The following is a 20553-nucleotide window of genomic DNA, read 5'->3' as shown; positions in this document are numbered from 1 at the left end:
AGTAAATACATATTAATTAACATCCACAGATACATTTATGGTTAAATTTGTATAAGAGCAGCATTATATACAATTCAGCGAAATCCGAGTTTGCTGAAAACTCGAGATTTGTAAGAAAATGAGTAAGGACGCCAATTTGTTGGAAACGTTTTAATGAAAATCAGATAAATTGGCAAACTCTGATAGGAAACGATCGACCCGGAGTCACAAATCCAAGGTCTGGCCAGCAGAAACCAGTGGTATTTGAGCCCATGACCACTTTTGTTTAAAGCATTAGTCTCTTCTGTTGTCATTGTATATATTTTTGTATACAAACTTGTAATTAGAATTTACTTAAATTGACACTATTTAAATTATACAATGAATTGACTACTTGTATTCTAAATGAGAATGTATATAAGTACTCACTTACGTATATATTTAGATAAACGCCAATCTTCTCAATATGTTTTATAAATTTATTAACGTCAATAAAAAGGTTGTATATTTTAATATCGCCATTTTTTACAATACTAAAAACCGTCGTTTTTCAAGATAATACCCTTTTAGCGTGTTTTCTGATCGAAATATTAAAAAAAAATGAAATAAAATCCGCCAATTTCAATGTGGACTTATTTTTCGGTCGAACGAGCTTTTAATGGTCATATTTTGTTGCAGGGACAATTTCTAAATATACAACAAAAGAGAAACGAACCGTTTGGTCACACCACTGTTGAGTTGACGTCAACGTTGAAATCAACGGGGAAAAAATCAATACGGCCACTTTTGGCATTTGAAAATGGCATCCTTCATTTCGAAATTGGCAATGACGGGTGCACGCTTCGAAGATAAGAAAGAAATCTGGCATTTTGCAGATTAAAAATGCGATAAACTTATCTGGAGGCAGTCATCGAGTTCATCGACGCTAATTTAAAATTAATAAATAAAATAAGGCAAATTTCGAAGCGCTTCGAAGCATCGGAAAACATCAAAAGATCGCCTTTATATTGTATATATATAAAATAATCCATTTAGCATACCATTCAAATATTGTACAATTCGTTTTTATGTCGCAATGATAATAAATTTATAATGGGAAAATTTCAACAACGTCAATATAAACATAAAATAATATTAAAGAAGAGGTGAGTCGACGTATTTAACGTCATTGTATGTAATGTCTTCTTAGAAGATTCTTTCAGGATGACATTTTTTTTTATTGTATTATATTATACTTTGCGTAATTGCACAAGTTAGTTGAGAAATTTTAATTTTAATTTTCGGTCGGTTAAATTTACGAGTATATAATATGTATGTAGATAGCGATTCGCGTATGCAAAAACGTCACCGTAAATTATACGCTTATTAATTTTACAGCATTGCGAAAATTCGATAATCTTTGTGAAGAATTTTAATTTTTTTCCACGGACATATAATACATATGTAATACATACGAACACCTGTGGTATGAAAAAATTACGTTTGTAATTAATAACAATTTTATTGTTGGCGGCATTCAGGTGGGAAAAGATGGCAAGGGAAATTTTACAAATGAATAATTCATACAAATTATACACTAATACGTACATATGTTGGTTTCGAAGAAGTTAGCTAACGCAAACGCAATGGAAAAACTGCCACTTCCGGTCGAGTGAATTCCGTACATTTTTGTTATGAACTCTTATTATTCACGATCTAAATATGTACATGTGTAGCTTTAGCAGAGAATTAGTAAAACTAATAAAAAAACCTTTAAAAATCAAGCATATTATAAATATAACTACAATTTGCGTTAGCGTGGTTAGCGTTTTCGTAGCGTAGCGTAGAATTCAGTGGTTAGCGTGTTATGCCTTCAGCTGAGTTCATTCCCTGGCCCGGTGTTGCTGGCCAGACCTTGGATATACATACATATTAGCCAGCAGCATAGCTCGATCGGTAAGCTTCTGCTTAGCGTCGAGAGGTGCCGGGTTTATTCTGAGTATATCTGTAGTGCTGCTGGTCAGACCTGGATATTTGTGACTCCAGGTCGATCGTTTCCTATCAAAGTTTGCCAATTTTTCTGATTTCATTGTTGAAACGGTTCCTGATCGGTAAGCTTCTGCTTAGCGTCGAGAGGTTCCGGGTTTATTCTGAGTATATCTGTAGTGCTGCTGGTCAGACCTGGATATTTGTGACTCCAGGTCGATCGTTTCCTATCAAAGTTTGCCAATTTTTCTGATTTTATTGTTGAAACGGTTCCTGATTAAATTGGCTAAAAACCTTCCTACCTACTATGTCACCACTATATGATTAATGTACAATAAAATGTATGTACAAATTTGTTAGTTTCGAGTTTTCATTATTTATTTATTTATTTATTTAACGTTTTTTGACCATTGTGGCATTACAGGGAGAACCTAATGCACCACAATGGCCTAAATAATAAAATAATATAATAAAATAAGAGATGGAGAAAACAAAAAATAAAATAAAAAATTAAAATATACAACAACAGCAAAAGCAAAAAATTAAGATACAAAAATTTAAAAAAATATATAGCATTTAACATAATCATAAAAAACTTTATAGTAATTAAAATTTAAAATAAGAAAAAATAAAAATACAGGAATGTCTTGCACCTGCAGCCTGTTCCAATAAATTAGAACAAGCTACAGATACAAAACATCCCTGTGAGGCCCAAAAGGAAGAGAGTAGATTAAGATTCCACTCATACATCACATTCAAATTAAGAAAGTAATGATGAGCGCAGGTTACCAGATAAATATGTTAAAATAATATCCGATAATCTACGCTCACCAAGGTGGAAATATCGCATTCGGGGACGGCAGCAAAGATTTCATTGAGAAGTCGAATAGCTCTTGGTATAGGAGCCATTCGAAAAAGAACTGTGCGAGCAGCAGGTACAACCATCAAATGATGATGTCTACCACGCACATAATTATTAGGGACATAAAGTCCCAACTGTTCCAGCAACAACGGGCATGACGTATTACCACGTAATAGCTGGAGAACGAAACGAATTAACGAGAAGTTTCTCCGAAGTTCAAGGGAATTATACCCAAGCATGCCCAAAAGGAAAGGAGTAGGATAGAGATATGGGTAGTACCCATACTCTTTCTTATAAAGAAAACAAAGAAATGTTTTTTGCACTTTTTCGATAATAAGAGAGTAGTTTGCTTCATGCGGATTCCACAATTATTATTACACACAATTATTGAAATGGTTCCCGGTAAAATTGGCTAAATATCCTTCCTACCTACTATGTCACCACCAGTGGCGGCTCGTCCTAATGGGCTGCCGGGCTGCAGCCCCTCCTATAAAATTCTAAAATATATGTTTAATAATACATTTAATATTTTATTTATTAATGATATTTTTTTATTAGTTGGATGGACGAACTATTGGGGCCTTCGACAGAGTTAATATTACTTACAATATCACCCATATCCAAAAGGGTGATATTTTAAGTAATGTTGACCGTTTCGAAGACCCCACTAACTTGTATGGTGACAGATGAATTAAAATGTTGCTGTACTGGCTGTAAAGTTTTACAGCGCCGCCCTGAACGCCACGCAGCCCGGAGTTTCGGAACGAGAAAGAGAAAGAGCTATTTGCAACTGCAGATAGCTCTTTCTCTTTCACACACTCTGCCGTTTTGGGCTGGATAGTCGGCAGCCTTCGCCTGTTAAACAACATTCATCTGTCAGTTTGTGTAAGATTTCGCGCGCTTGATCTTACATTTGATTAGTTGAATCGCACGATCACAGCTTTATTCGTTTTCGTTACTCTTAATTGGTTGTGTACGAGCCCTCATCTAGTTTTTTAGTTATTTTTAACTGCTTGTTTTTTTTTTAATAATACTTAAATCCACATGTAAGTGGTCGTACGCCAAAAATTGTGCTTATTTTGTCCTGTTATGACATGATAGAACAATTATGGTGACATTTTTTAGACATCTTTTCAGTGCAGCCCCGCCACTAAAAATTATCACGAGCCGCCACTGGTCATCACTATTTGAGATTAATAGTGGTGACATATGTAGTAGTAATGAGATTAATAGTGGTGACAATAATGAGTTAATTTGCGATTTTTTCAGTGCTGCAATGTTTGTAATTGGCCAGGAAGTTATGGCGCATTGGGGTTACCTGTAAGGTCTTCCTGGTATATATGTAAAAAATAAATAATAATAAATAAATATTAACATACATAATATACAGATTAACCAGCAGCGTGGTCTAGTGGTGAGTATTGAATTATTTCGTGCTTGGTGTCACGGGTTCGATTCCCACTAAGAGTCTCGTTGTTGGCCAGACCTTGGTTTGTCGAGGTCGATCGTTTCTTATCAGAATTCTTCTGATTTTCATTGAAACGGTTCCTTTAAAATTGGCTTTTCCTTCCCAATTTTCTGTTGCAAACCTTGAGCTATTGTTATATCTCAGGTTTCGCCAAATTTCTCACCATACATATCTCTGTGGTTGCTTATGGAATGTAAAAATTCGTATTGTTACATGAAAAATATTATTAATCGTATTTATACGATGTTTGTAATATCTGACCATATATGTCAGGTATTGTTTCGATTTACATGTGTATGTATGTATTTAGATGTCTCTTTAATTATGAGTTTTCAATGTTTTGTAATAAATTAGCCATAGTGACGATCTGGAGCTAATTCGTCACGATGGCGAAATTGTAAAAAATAAATATGTATGTGACTCCAAGTTTGCCAATTTATCTGATTTCATTGAAACGGTTCCAACAAATTGGTAACCTTTTCCTACTTTCTAACCAGCAGCGTGGACTAGTGGTTAGCATATTATGCTTTCGAGCGAAGTGGTCACGGTTCGATTCCCACTAATGGCTGTTGGCCAGACCTAGGTTTTTGACTCCAGGTCGATCGTTTCCTTTCAGATTTTGCCAATTTTTCTGATTTTCATTGAAACGGTTCCTGTAAATTGACACTTCCTTTTCAATCCCTCTTGCAAATCTCAAGTTATTCAGCGTCTTGAGGTTCACCAATTTCTATAATAAAATGCTCCAACAATTTCTCCATATTATTTTAATACCTACAGATACAGTGATCATTATATATGTATTTTACACGTTATCTTTTTAGTATTTAGTATTTATGCTATGTTTAATGTTAATGTACATGTTGCAGCTCACGTATTCACTACGGTTCGTTCATGAACATAATATTGGTTTTATTTTAAGTGCTAACAGTCAAAAGATATCTTCAAAAAGACTCACCAGGTGTCGCAAGAACCTTTTAGCTATCAAAACTGTTGGCTTGTCAAAACTTTTCAGCTGTCAAAACCTTTGAAATGTCAAAACATCGAGTATTTTAAACGGAAATCCTTTGGAAACCGCATTACGACATTGCTATAATTCCCGTTTCCGCTTATTTTTACTAACCTCTTATTAAATATTGCAACCCAGGGAAAGCATGCATATACGGAGATACATAGAGGATAAGACAAATAATTGAGAATACATATACACCAAACCACTAGAAAGTTTCGAATCACTATACTTACATATAATTACCCCAAAGGACACGAAATTTAACAAACTCTTAAAATTCCTTAGAATAGATTAACAAAGTAAAATAAAAATAGGTACTGAATATTTTATTCTTTTTATGAAAAGAGCGCTCGTCGAGAATTAGCAACGCGTCCTCCCCAAGATTTATGACTTAATTTCGAGAAATGAATGGCACAAATTCGCCATGTCGAACGTGGGGGCGAATTTGCAGGTGCGATACACACGACCAGTGGCGGACTGGCCATACAAGCGAACATGCCCGATGGCATGTGGGCCCCACTATCTGTTAGAAAATATGGGCCCACAGTAAAATTAAATAACTTTTTAACTATTTCACGTGTGTAAAAATTTATAGGATATTGCAACTTTGGGACCTAAAGTTTGGGTATTTCAACAAAACAAATTTCTTACGATATAAACAAATAACTAATACCTGCTTTAACAGCCCAAGGATCGGTTAACTTTTTTTAGTAGGCTTGAAATGTAAGTTTCAATATTTGCGTGGGCCCTTTTGCCGGGCCTATTCCAACCTCAAGATTATGTATATACCAATAATATATATATATATATATATATATATATATATATATATATATATATATATATATATATATATATATATAAACAATAATATGTATATAAACAACTAACAACTGAAATGAAAATGGGAATAAACAAATTTTCGTGAATAATATAAACTGAATTGCTTAAAACAATTTTGATAGGACGATTCATCATCAACCAGCGATTTAAATTTACTTCATATTTTCAAAATAACATTTGATTATACTTCGATGATATAGTACGATTTAAATACACAATTTTAAACAGTTTCCGAATATAAAATCTATTCCTAATCTAGACACATCCGTGTAAATAGAAATATAGGATAGGGGCCCCCTCCCCAAAACCCCGATTTTCGATTAACATTAATTGAAAATATTATGCATTTTTTTCTCGCCTAAATTAAAGAATAGTGTGAATTTAGAAAATATTATGAATTTAATGAATAATGAGATACTATGGATCAATGAATGCTACGTTTATTTCTTATGTATGTTACTTTTGGGTAACTAATAAAATAATCGCTGCTATGTGCTTTGAAAAAAAACAAAACAAAACTTTATCTAATGTTATTACGTACAGTACAGTTTTTTGGTGACCCAGTTTGATTAATATTGACTATGTAAAGATTTGTGGAAAAAAATTTGCGCTTTTTTCATAATATTTTTTTATAATTACTTTTTCAAAAATAAGCTTATTTTTTTCATATTTTATAACTCAATAAGGTAAAGAATATTTTCCATTTTTATTCCGATATAAAAAAGATTTTTTGAAAAAAAATTCAATTTGACCAATCTTTGCCTGCCCTGCCCCCCAAAGAAAAAGCTGAAATGACGTACCTGATTGTTTTCTACCTAAAGTAAAAGCCGCTTTTATGCCGCATTATTTTATGATGCATTCTATTTACCTAGGACAAGGGTTAAAACGAAATATACAATATAATTTATGGATCTATTTTGCTTTTGCCATTTTTCTTGTACCTAAATTTGTTTATTCCCAATTTTGAAAAAAAAAAAAATTCCCTTGATTTTTAGCGTGATGGAAAGAAGAAAATTTTGTTATATGGGGGGGGGGGGGGCAAATTATTTTAACCCTGGGTGGGCCCCCTTTGACTCCTGGCATGCACTGATTTCAGTCCCAGTCCGCCACTGCACACGACCCACCTTTTTAGATGCTTTATTTTCGTAAAAGGGATACCCCGAGGCACGAGAGTGTGTATAATACCCACCTATGTATTATATTATATGTAGATAACCACTAAAACCAGACCGCGTCCCCGAAATCTCCAGAGATAGCACATCTCCGTCGGGTCATCGATACTACGAGGACGACGACCGTTCTGCTAGAACGAGACGGAGAATGTTCGAGATGAATAAAATTCAGCTTCCGAATGGAACTCCAGCTATGAGTGGTTGTTTATGTGACGTGGGTTCGAAGTTTCTACGGTAGCTCTTTGTTTTTGTGCTCTTAGAGTGGTTTGAATGGAGGTTAATAGAATGCTTTGACAGATCAGTTTGATTGAAATAGTTGCGAGTTATCGGATGGTCATTAGGGCACTGACACTTAACAATACACGTCCCAACAATGCTAAATGCAAGAGAGCAATAAAAAAGTTTTTTTCGAAGCTAACAATAGCCAAAAAGCCTTAAAATAAAATTACCCTAATAACTAGTCACCGGAGCCTGAGGGGGCCGTGTATTGTTCAAAGGTTGTAAATGCATTGTTAAAGGTTTGCCGAACAATGGATAGCACTGTGACTATTCTACCTCTACTAATAACTCAAGTCCGAACCCTGAGGGGGCCGTCCATTGTTCAAATATTGTAAATGTTAAAGGTTTGCCGAACCTTTTTTACAAAGCATTTACAACAATCGAACAATAGACGGCACGCTTCCGGTCCTATCTCTACTAATAACCAGAGGTAGGACTAGAAGCTTGCTTTTTCCAGGAAACAGGGCGTTTTGAGTCTTTATGTATTTTCCAGGAAATAGAGCAAACTACAAAGCTAGAGTGCAAAAAAAAGGTTCATTATAAAAATGAACAATGCACGGCGAAAAATAAACAAAGAACGGCACACTTCCAGTCCTACCTCTACTAGTAACTAGAGGTAGGACCGGAAGCGTGCCGTTAATTAATAAATTAATCCATTAAGACATCAATGGATTTAGACTTGTATGTACATAATTTTTTTTTATATTGTACATAAATCAAATACAGATATTTGTGACATAGCAGGTAGAATAATTTTTGCCAATTTGATGGAGGAACCGTTTCAACAATAAATTCAGATAGATTGGCAAACTCTGATGGGAAACAATCGACTTGGAGTCACAAATATCCAAGTTTGGCCAGCAGCATTAAAGATTAGCACGGGATCGAACCCGGTAGCCTCTCAGTTATAAACATAAACACAACCACCGAGCCATACTGCTGGCTAATAAATAAAAATAAATTTTCTTTTATTATCAATACTTCTAATCCTTCCTAGTACCCATTGCCCCTGCCACTTTCCTGAGACAGTTGAAATTGTGAATTGCGGATGCCCAAGTTCCATTAAAACAGACGAGACATTTTCTAAACATATTTATTTATATTATTCTGTTTGTGGATATAAGCTTTTAAATTTTCCTCGTCGTTATTTGATTTTGTTGAAAATGGTTCTATGGTATGCAGGGCCGCCGAGAGGAGGGGTAAGCTAGGGTTAGAGTTCCAGGGCCCGGACTACTTGAGGGGCCCCATATTGGGACGTTCGACTGATCGATGTTGATATTTTATATTCAGATCAGAGAAAATTGGCAAACTCTGATAGCCAATCACCGTTTACTAAGTTTGACCCACAGATAGTGATTTTTTGCTGTTTTGCTCTCGTTTATGAGATATGAGCGTTTAAAAAAATGCGCAATTCTTACAGTTTATTGGCTCTGGCAGTCTTTAACTCAAAATCTAGCATTGCTGTGCTAAAAGTGAGTATTGAACTCAATAATCAAATGTTTTTGTGTGAGTCATATCTCAAACGAAAGCAAGCCCACCAAAATCATTGTCATATTCGAATCCAGTGTGTCAACAGTACAGATTGATCAGTCTTGGTTCCGGTGGCTGATAAACGTGAATTTTGTTGCTCAGTGCAATTGATGGGAAAATACATTGATTTCAGTAACGAATAAGAGCACAGGTGTAAAATAGTTAAATGATTCTTGCTTTTTTATTTTTAAATGCTTTTTATTATTACTAAATTATGTTCACAATACATCTTATATCTATTTTAATAGCTACTGATCTACTGATCATTTTCTGTTTTACAATTTTAATTTAATTTTGTTAGTAATCATAGTATTATATTATTCTAATTTTAATATGTACAGCGTAATAGGAAAAAGAGCTCAAAAACCTATTTACAATTCTTATAAATGCTCATAATACATCTAATATACATAATATTAATTAAAGACTCTCTAAAGTCGACGACCTAAAGCAGATTGTGTTTAGGTAATCTGTGTTTATACCTGAAGGGTATAGACATTTGGTTGTAATCACTAAAGCCCGGACGGTGAGGGGGCCGTTTATTGTTCAAATGTTGTAAATGCATTGTGAAAGGTTTGCCGAACCTTTTTTACAAAGCATTTACAACAATTGAACAATAAACGGCACGCTTCCGGTCCCACCTCTATTAACCACCGAGACTCTTCACAAGTGTGTTCCAATCTTAAATGAATAGGGCCAAACCTTACTTAACCTAACGTATCCTAACCCTTAAATAATACCAACCCTATTCTTAAATTAATAAAACCAACCCTGAAATTGTAACTGGTTATGATTTCACTGAAACTTTATTGAAAATATATTTTTACTTTGACATACATATATGTATATACATACTTGAATTTCACAAACGAAAATAATAATAAAATTGATAAATATTGGTATTCAAAAAAAAAAACAAAAAATAATTTTAAGGGATTTAGCGTCTTAAATTTGTTGGTAAATTTTTCAACGTCTATTTTTTATTATAATTTCCAATATAATGATGCAAAAAAATATAATAATAAATGCACAACCCAACCTTAAATGTGTGCTTAATCACTCTTTTGCGGGCATTAGATTTTGGCTGTGGCGCATTTCTTTTTTACAGAAAAAAATATTTTTTAAATATTGAGCAGAGTGAATGATACAAAACACCAAATATATCAATGAGGAAAAGGTTCGCTACATACAGTCTGGCATGCATGAGGAGATAATTTAAATTTTTGAACTTACAAATCAGCTCGATTACGATACGCGGTATCTGAAAACAGAAGAGTATCCTCCGACGATCGCCTAATTGAGGCAGATTCATTTTTTTACTGTCCATTTTTCACCTGGTTTTGAGAGGTCCACCTGAGGTCGACGACGTTCATCGACCGAGCGTATTATTATTTCAGCCAATAACTTTGTTTTGACGCGACGGACTTGTATTATAATGTATGTAGGTACAGAAACAAGTGGATGGCGTCATTAAGTGGTCATTCTCGCACACGCCATTCCATGAGAACAAATCGCAAATGGGCGCGTTAGAGGGTACCAACCGATGACCGCAAAATGCAAAAATAAAAAGGTGTGACAACAAGTGCACCGCGTCACGTGTGCAATGGACTGGCTGTCAATAAAATAATGGTTGTGGCTATTTGCAGGTACTATATCTGCGACAGGCGCAAAGTCTTCTGCGTATGCGCGTGAACTGTCACTGTCAGCGTGTTTACTGTTAAAATTTTGTTTTAAACCTCTTAAAATTTAGTTCGAACACTTAAAGTGACGTAGAGTAAAAAATATAACCCAAATTAGTTAATATTATTAATTGTTAGAAAATTAGTATCATATACAACGTATAATACCTACATATAAGTACAAGCCGCGAACTAGCTAAATGATATTTTATTTATTTTATTTTTTATTTAATTTACACCAAGAAGGCCTAACAGGTAAACCCAATGCACCTTCCTGGCCAAAGACAATTATATAAACATATATGTACACCATCCATATATACACAAATTCTTACACGTATACACAAATGCACATACATACATTCATAAATATAAAAATACACTATATATATATATATATATATATATATATATATATATATATATATATATATATATATATATATATATATATATAAAATAGCGTACATATATAAATAAAGATAAAACCAACATACATACACATTATGCTAAATAATAAAATTACAAAATGAAAACAACATGTGTAAATATGTATGTAGCTAGAAGTCATTTAAAATATGCTGCCTGACAGAACTGTATGATGAAGTAAAAACATCAAGGCTCCCAGAAAGCAGGTTAAATAGTCGATGGCTCTTGAAAGGGGTGAGTCATCAAGCACATTAGTTCTGGCCCGAATAGGCAGGAATAGAGTTCTGGAGCGAGATTCTCTCAGTTTCTCAAGTACTCTAAGTTTAAGATTACACAGAACTTCAGGAAGATGACATTCACCCCTTAGAATTTTTAGAAAAAGCTTACCAAGATGATTGTTTCTACGTGAAGCTAAGGAGTCAAAGCCCAAGCACGTTATTATAAATCTATTATAATAACGTGCGAAATTTATTTGCCTCGTGTATAATGAACGATTGATTAAACAAGTCTAGCATACATTAAATGTAAGAAATTATAATCGGATTATAAGTTCACGCGCATGCGCAGAAGGCTTTGCGCCTGTCGCAGATATACTACCTGCAAATAGCCACAACCTAAAATAATTACTGACTGCTTCTAGTTGGAATTAGACACCAATTTAGTAAATTATGAAGAATTGAGTGTTTGAGGCAAAGAAATTTTATAATAATAGAAGCGCCTTTACCAATACATTGCCTGTTTCATAATAATACGCGTAACGTTTCCATAACTACAGATACACGCACGGAATAGAACTGGCAGAGAAATGTTATATTAATAGAGGTGGCTTTAGGCATCATATTGTTGTCAAGTGACGATTGTCCACAGACAATCCTAAAGTAAATTGATCCCATTGTATTCCGTGCGTTGTAGCGTATTTATAGAGACGTACCGCATAATATTGACAACAATTATTTATTAGTAATGGCCCTTCTATTATTATTACATTTCTCTGAGAACCGGAGTCATCACATATTCACTACAGAAATAAAAGTTTTATTTTGATATAAATTTATTTACAATTTAGGCATATGGTGGTGTTGGGCGTTGGTAGCCAATCTGTTCTTTTCTCAATTGGCGGATTATTTTTATCCACATTTTTTGCATTTTTCTGTCTTTGGGAACTTCAATTCAATTAACGTGTAATGTATAATTTCAACAAAAATATGTATATTGTAAAATGAACGATGTTTATATTAATTAAACTTAAATAATTTGTTATTAATATATGTAATTGAATATTCGGTGCCACCAAGAGAAATGTTTTTACATTTATTTAAAAATGATTTTTACATTTATTTAAAAATGATTTTTACATTTATTTAAAAATGATTTTTACATTTCTCTGGTGCTACCCCTGAAATTTTATGTAGAATGCGGGCGATCGCCATGACACTCTTAAAAACTGTCAAACTACGATGTTAAATGAATAATATGTTACTTATATGATCAATTTACTTATAAAAATGTATCTCATGTTGTTTATTGTGTGTTTTTGAATGCATTGTGCAATTTTAACGATGCACTTGCCCATCTTGTAAGTAAAATTAGCAAACAATCGAACGTGGAGCACTAAGCATCAAATACGACTGCCGGGCAAATTATTATGGAAGGTCCACAGACCTTTTCCACTTGACAACAATACGAAAATTAAAAAGTAAGAGGGCATTATATCATTTTTATTTTTATTTCATTATACTTCTTTTCTCTGCTTACTTTTTGGTAGATCTGGCGCATTATAGGGTAAACCATTATATCCATATCAAGCCAATAGTTTGGATACTGTCAGTGCAGCTGTAATTGGGTCAGCTTCAAACGTCATCGTCCCATAATACGATAGATCGTTTCAATAAAAATATGAAAATGTGTAACCCTAATCCTACTGAACCTATCTCCCTCGTTAAAAAAAATTGATTATACAATCAACCAAGTTAGTTTAGTTAAATTTTATCGTATATTTTCAAAAATGCTGTAGGGGCTCTACAACATGGTTGAGCTTGGGTCATTATCCTGTTAGTTGGGACTGATTCAACCATGTTGGTGGCCACTACTTTACTTCCTTCCCGTCCGTGATACTAAATAGTCGTGTAATAAACCACACCGTCATTTTTTGCCTTTTGCCTCATATTGCTAACTACAAAGCACGCTTGTCTCAATAAACAAACCTCTTTTTATATTAGTTTATGCTTTTTTATCACATTTAACTATTTATTATCATTTATGCAAGCCCCTCGAGCGAATCATATCATTAGCGAGTATTGACAAGAGTGTCAATACTCGTCATGAGTATTGACGTGGGTCACACATATCTAAAACGTATTCTTTTTGTCTGTAAATACATTAATCATCTAAAGTGGTGTTTCAAAACACGACCTCATAAAGTTAAGTGGCGACCAAGTGTCGAAATCACTTTGCGCCAGGCAAATCAAGGATCATCGCGCTCCCGAATCGCGCTCACGCATCACGCATCTGCTTTAACGTCATTTATTATTGCACCGAAAGCATGGTCAACCCACAGTCACGTTCGTAAAGCGAAATTGATCGACAAATAAAGCGACTTTTCCCCCATCGACCGCGAAGGGACCGGACCTCTGCGAGGCGGTCGGCCTTTGGGGGCCCCTTTGGGAACCCATAGCGTAATTTCAATAAATTATATAAAATTTATTATTGGCTGGCTACGTGCCAAAGGGCGCCCGCGTATGAGTATGCGCTTTCAAGCACGTGCATCTCCAGCGAGGGATAAATAAATAGCCTTATTTATTGCCATTGTTCGAAGAGAGATAAACTCTATCAGATGTGGCGATCGATTTTAATTAATTACTCATCCTCGTTTATAAACTGCAATAAAAATATAATGTAACATTCTCCCGATTATCCGGGCTAATTAATGGTACGAATTATCATCTTTTGACTAATGTAGTTTATAATTTTAGATTGCATACTCAGAGCCGCGCCTATGAGTTCATTCGCCTGTGTGCAAACTTAAATCGGCTGCTCTTTAATTTTATCAACATTTGTACAAATCATGTTAATGAAAAAAAAATTTAAGCGCATGCGAGTAGTGCCAAAATCTTACCTTGTGAGAAATATAGTGCTGAAAATTATCACAATAAAAATTAACCAGAAAAACAGATATAAAACCAAAACGGTTAGTTCTGGACAAGACCAGACGACAAGAGAGACATGAAAATTTAGGGTCTATCTCACGGGACCGAAAGTGAAAAGCCCGAAAAAGCAAATATCGGAAGGCAAAGATCGAAAATCGAAAGATCTTAAGTCGAAAGATCAAAAAAAAGGTGCATGGTAAACGGTACTATGTATATATAATATATACATATATCAGTCGCATGTGGTGAAATTATCTCTCTTTTTGTCATAAAGCTTGTTTATATGCGCGCGCAGGATACGGGAGTAAAAGCCTGTTCCTCTTGTTACTGTTGTATCCTGCTCGCGCAACTTAAGTGAGGATGTACGACGGGGGGAGAGAGTCTTTTACCGCACGCCACTGATATATATTCTAACCGTTTTTCATATGTATACATGGTAAACGAACATTTTCGACTTTTTAACATTCGGTGCGGTGACGGTCACCCGAAAATTTAGTGTTTTTACCCCCAATCTCACATTGGGATGTGGGATTGGGGGTGACCTTTCGATGACCAACCAATATTCAACAACCTTTAAGAAATACATCTGGCAGTGGCAAATATAATAAAACATAAAATTTCTAGCTCTATGCGGACCGAAGCTATACCTGCTGTCCAGTGGCGCGTAGTGAAATTCTCTCTCTTTTTATCGTACAGCCTTACTTAATGTGTGCGAGCAGGATACAAGGGGAATCGCCTGTTCCTTTTGTATCCTGCTTGCGCACATTAAGTAAGGCTGTACCACAAAAAGAGAGAGAATTTCACCGCACGCCACTGCTGCTGTACCGTTATTTCCCTGAATTATAGTTGTAACAGAAATCCGCGAGTATACAACAAGACAACCTAAATTCACAAATGTTTTAAGAAGTAAGATGTCTTATTTCTTATATTTTAATAAATATAAAATTTTTTCGACTCTCATTTCTTTCGGCCGCCTATGTGCGTTGCACACATGTGTACATATGGTAGGCGCTGCCCTGTGCATACTAATCACTTCAAGACGTATTTTACGTATATAAACATTTGTAAATTCACATTTTAAAATATTTCACATGATTCAGGTTCGTTTAAATCCAATAAATCTTTATTTACATCTGGAAAGAATTTCCTCCAGTATAAAATGAGTTCCACTGGTTTTACTTTGAATGAAAATTGAATTACTCCATATATGTATGTATTTAGCCAGCCGCATAGCTCGGTCGTTAAGCTTCTGTCTATATCTGTAGAGTATATCTGTAGTGCTGCTGGTCAGACCTGGATATTTGTGACTCCAGGTCGATCGTTTCCTATCAGAGTTTGCCAATTTTCTTTGATTTCATTGTTGAAACGGTTCCCAATTTAAAATTGGCTAAAATCCTTTCTACCTACTATGTCACCACTATATAAGTATGATTAATGTACAATAAAATTTAAGTACATTTCATAGATGTCTCGTAAATTTGCGAGTTTCAGTGTCGTAATTCACCGACTCGTATAATAAAAATGCTGTATTGTTTGTAATTGGCCAGGAAGGCGCATTGAGGTTTTCCTGTAAGGCCTTCCTGGTATAAAATGTAATAAAATAAAATATGCATAGCACTCGAAATCAGTAGCAAGGGCTTTAAGACGATCAATAAGTAGCGGTTTGTGAACAATGCTTTTGGAAGTACTGCATGAACTCGTTTATGGTTTCTTCATATAAAAACCAGTTTGAATGGGGTGCTGCAGTACCTCAATCCAGAGGTGGATCGTTTGAATTTGGCGGGGCTGCAGAGATGAATCGGGCTGTAATAGCTTGTTGACAATACCGGTGACTGAATGCAAACAAAATTTCATGCATGTATATTATACTGGGTGGGCTGCAGCCCCGAAGCCCTTACGCACAAGCGGCGCCTGAGGATATTGTTGTTTAAATTATCAAATAACTCTTTGATCCAAGGATTGAAATGAATATAAAAAAATTGGATTCGTGTAAGGGTAATCCGCAACCGTATAATCGAGTGAATTTTTTATAACAGACGCGTGACATCATAAATATCGAATTTCAAAAACGCGATAAGAAAATACAATCTTATAATTTCATTTGATCGAAATCCATTATAATTATTTTTCTTTTGTTGCGGCGAAGGTTGAGATGAGGTTATCGGGTTGTTGTCTCGGTTTCAAACGGTCAACCCGAGAAAAACATCTCGAATTTGACCCGCAAATATAATTTAAAAGGGCGAAAAAAAAATCAAGAGTGATGATCCGGCCGATAATATGCGAACTATCGATGATTCACTGTCAAACTTATTATTTACGCTCGTTTCAATTTGCAGATATAAATCTTTTTATGACCGATCGGCGTGCATTTTGTTCTGCGAAACGAAAAACAAGACTGACGGTCAAAATTTGAAAAATAATAATCCATGCTCATTATATGCAAATGCATGCGATAAATAATGTTTTATGTGTGACAGCGAAATTAGATGATAATGCACAATCTTCGTAATGAAAATTTTCCAAAGAAAGGGAAAGAGTGCATAATCAATTTGAAAGTTCAAAGCTATAATTTTAATAAAAATGTGTATGTACATACATAAATGTAAAAGCGATGTGTGTTTGTATATATATTTATTGATTGGCATTTGTGTATTGTTCTAATTTAAGTGCCTAATAACCATACAATAGCCATTCAATTTTATTAAAAAGGGAATACTTTACAGCATTTTTAAACTTACATACATACATACATATGTAAGAAACACTGGTTAGTCTCTTCTTATTTTTTTGATCATAAGATTTTGTACGTTCGTAAGTTTTGGTATAATCACATATTAAATATTGTTACAATAAAAGTGGAATATTATTATTTATTTTATTAATCAAATCATTAAATATATAAAATTTTACTTTGTAAATATATATATATATATACATATTTATTAGCAATTAACTAGCTGAAGCCGGCATGCGTTGCAATGCCACACATCCCTGTTTTCCCGTTCCCGTTTTTGGGCGATTTTTTTTTACAGAAACCATCGCGGACATGCACACAATAACGCATGCCTTGCAATGCCACTCGTCTCTGTTTTCCCGTTCCCGTTTTTCCCGTTCCCATTTTTTCCACTCTCATTTTTGGGCGATTTTTTTACATAAACCATCGTGGGCATGCACACAATAACTCATTTAAGTTTCATCGCAATCGGTTGAATGGTCTAGGAACGCATACGACACAGACAGATAAACATTGATTTTTATATACATATATAAATACATGTTCAATTAAATCATTGAATATGTAAAATATTACTTTGTAAATATATATAAATATTTATTTACAATGTTCTAACAAGTTTTAGTGAATAAAAAAAAGGCAGCCAATTAAATGTTCAGTATTTTAATCAATTTCGGTAAGAATATAAATCAGTTTTGGCCAATATTTTATTAACAAAATGGTCAGTATCATGTGATTAAATGTCAGTAAAAATACAGTAGAAATAGCAATACCTCTTGGATGGAATTGTATCAACCTTATGGTATGATCAAGATCGTATCAACCTTATGGTATGATCAAGATCGTATCAACCTTATGGTAACACCAACCAAAAAGTCATACTGGCCATTCGTCAAAATAAAACTTACCATTTAACATTAATACTGAACATTTGTGTTTAAATCCTGACCATTTAATATAAATACTGACCTTTTATTATTTATACTGACCACTTAAATGCTGAAAGGTGGATACTTACTGTTTATTATAAATACTGACCTTTCATATTTAAAAACTGAAAAAAATATACTAAAATACGATAATTGGATTATTAGTCACATTACGATGGTCACAAAGACAATTTTTGCCATGAAAACCGCGAATGCGAAATATTTGACACTCGAGTTTTCGTTAGTATGATAGTTATCGTTAGTATGATGGACTTTTCGGCTGCCAGATGTTCCGTTATAGAGATTTTAGTGACTTTTGGGGAAGCGCTTTGTGACCAATGATCACCGAATCTAAATACAAGCTAAAAAAAAAAAACAGGTCATGGTTCGAAAACCGTTTGTCGAGACTAATATTATTAGCAGCTGTCAAACTATATACTGTCAATTTTTTGACTAGGAATAAATCGTTCATGTTCGTAATTATCATTTCAAATTGTGTTTTCAAATATCTTTTCTAATTCTGTGAAATAATTTTGCAAATATTGATCCATTAAAATTTATTTTTCTATTTTAATCGTTCTTTTTATCAATATTTTCTTTCAGATCAAATTCTCTAATGACTTCTGCCTCATCGAGTAGTGCTCGAAGCTTATTCGCCGATTCCAAAATGCGTCTGGCAGACCGAGTTCAAGTCAATGTAAATAACATAGCATCGTTAACCCGCCAGATACAACGAGGTTCAAAAAGTAACGAGGTGATCATTTACTACTAAATCCTAACAGTATAACTACATATGAATCCATTTTCATTATCAAAATACACGTTCACGTTTCAGCTGCTGATGAGATCGGCGAGAGAGTTCGCTCAAGTCGAGTCCACGTTCGACAACATCGAAGCCAATCTTAAGAAAATGGAACTGATCGCAATACACCTACAATTCCAACAAGAGAGCATGATGAAATCAGTGCAGCTGATCGATGAAGTCAATCAGCAGGCGTCTTCACTGGATCAAAAGTTCTTTTCGGCAAATGCTCAATCAAATACATAAAATTTTTAATAGGAAAAAACACATTTTCCACAGTTTCGCTGTTTTCTTCTGTAAATAACAACTTTCTATCTCGTTTGTATGTATCTATGATGTAAGATCTGGAGATAAAATTAATTGAAAACAAGTCGGAAAAGTAAATATGTGCGCTTATTAGTGTATTATTTATTAGTGTTAAGATATTATGTTCAAATGTATTGTATGACTGATTTTTACTATAAGTTAATAATAAAATTTAAGTATATTGTGTTTTAAATTGTTTTTATTTATTTTTCCATTTGATACGAGTGACATTGATAATAATTAAAAAATATATGACTAGGCTATGCTTCTACTTCTAAGACGATGATCGGCCTGATAAAAGATATGGAAAAACAATTCTATAATGATAAAAACGAAAATCCATCTGGTGATCCTCATTGTATTGCATATAGTCGAAATATAGACACTAACAAAAAAAAAGATAAGGACATTTTAGATGCCTTCAAATACTGTAGGCGGTTGCTGTGCATTCCATAAACCGCAAGACGCATGAATATCTCCATCCTCAAAGAGCTGACAACTTCAGAGAGACTCCATAACATGAAGAAAAAGGATTCTTTACTACATATTACCAGGAAGTGTGTAGAGAGGTTATGGGAAAAAGTGGTGTCTGATTTCCAGGACATGGAACGGAGTTTGAGATCGTTCTCGGAATCCCGGGACATCTGATGTACAAAATTTAGTTCAAATGAGTATGAGATAATTGTATTGTCAAACAACTGCATCTTAAATTCATAAAAGTTTCATCGTAGAATATATTTTCTCCTTTATTACAACATTTAAAGAACATAATAAGAATTTCGGAACACGTGACATCAAAAAAAAAGTAAGAGTGATATCCACCTTGGAATGATGGCTCTTCTTCGGGCATTATTCGACGTTTAATACGTGATAAAAATATTTTTATAGCTAATTACAATGATTAACCACACAGATTTTGCATTATTTTAACATAAAACACACATTTTCGACTGGACGCTTGGAGTCCAGCACAGTGGCTAGCGGGTTTTTTTTAACACAGGAAGGCAAATTTTATTTTTAAATGCTTTTTATTATTACGAAATTATGTTCACAATACATCTTATATCTATTTTAATAGCTACTGATCTACTGGTCATTTTCTATTTTACAATTTAATTTAATTTGGTAAGTAATCATAGTATTATATTATTCTAATGTTAATCTACAGCATAATAGGAAAAAGAGCTCAAAAACCTATTTACAATCACAGGAAGGCAAATGTTAAGAGGGCTGGACAGCAGCGCCTTGTCCATACAAACGTACTATACTTCTCCATTCCTCAATTATGGCACTAGAGAAATTATTTTTTAATATGCTATGGATATCCACCATTGGGGTGCATCTATCGTTTTATTTTTTTGATTCATTATTTTTTATATGAGCTAGGAGCCGCCAAACATCTATAAAATCGCCTCTTTTTT

At 34.1% G+C, this 20553-nt stretch overlaps 1 protein-coding gene across 1 annotated transcript; it reads left to right on the top strand.

Annotated features, from left to right (window-relative positions):
• The first annotated feature begins 18435 nt into the window (after positions 1-18435).
• On the top strand, positions 18436-19519 carry BORCS7 (BLOC-1 related complex subunit 7). Its single transcript, XM_077426809.1, has 3 exons — positions 18436-18496; positions 18628-18778; positions 18860-19519. The coding sequence occupies exons 2-3, from the start codon at positions 18641-18643 to the stop codon at positions 19070-19072; spliced, it is 351 nt and encodes a 116-aa protein (XP_077282935.1). The 5' UTR covers positions 18436-18496; positions 18628-18640; the 3' UTR covers positions 19073-19519.
• Positions 19520-20553: the final 1034 nt, after the last annotated feature.

The sequence above is a fragment of the Arctopsyche grandis genome, chromosome 3 (assembly GCF_051622035.1).
Source record: "Arctopsyche grandis isolate Sample6627 chromosome 3, ASM5162203v2, whole genome shotgun sequence".
NCBI lineage: Eukaryota > Metazoa > Arthropoda > Insecta > Trichoptera > Hydropsychidae > Arctopsyche > Arctopsyche grandis.
This window is presented reverse-complemented; position numbering and strand designations above follow the sequence as displayed.

Excerpts from the sequence above, each read along its gene's own strand:
- BORCS7 (XM_077426809.1), top strand. The coding sequence starts at position 18,641 with ATGACTTCTGCCTCATCGAGTAGTGCTCGAAGCTTATTCGCCGATTCC. Across the intron at positions 18,779-18,859 it reads GAGGTTCAAAAAGTAACGAG|CTGCTGATGAGATCGGCGAG; the intron begins GTGATCATTTAC and ends TTCACGTTTCAG.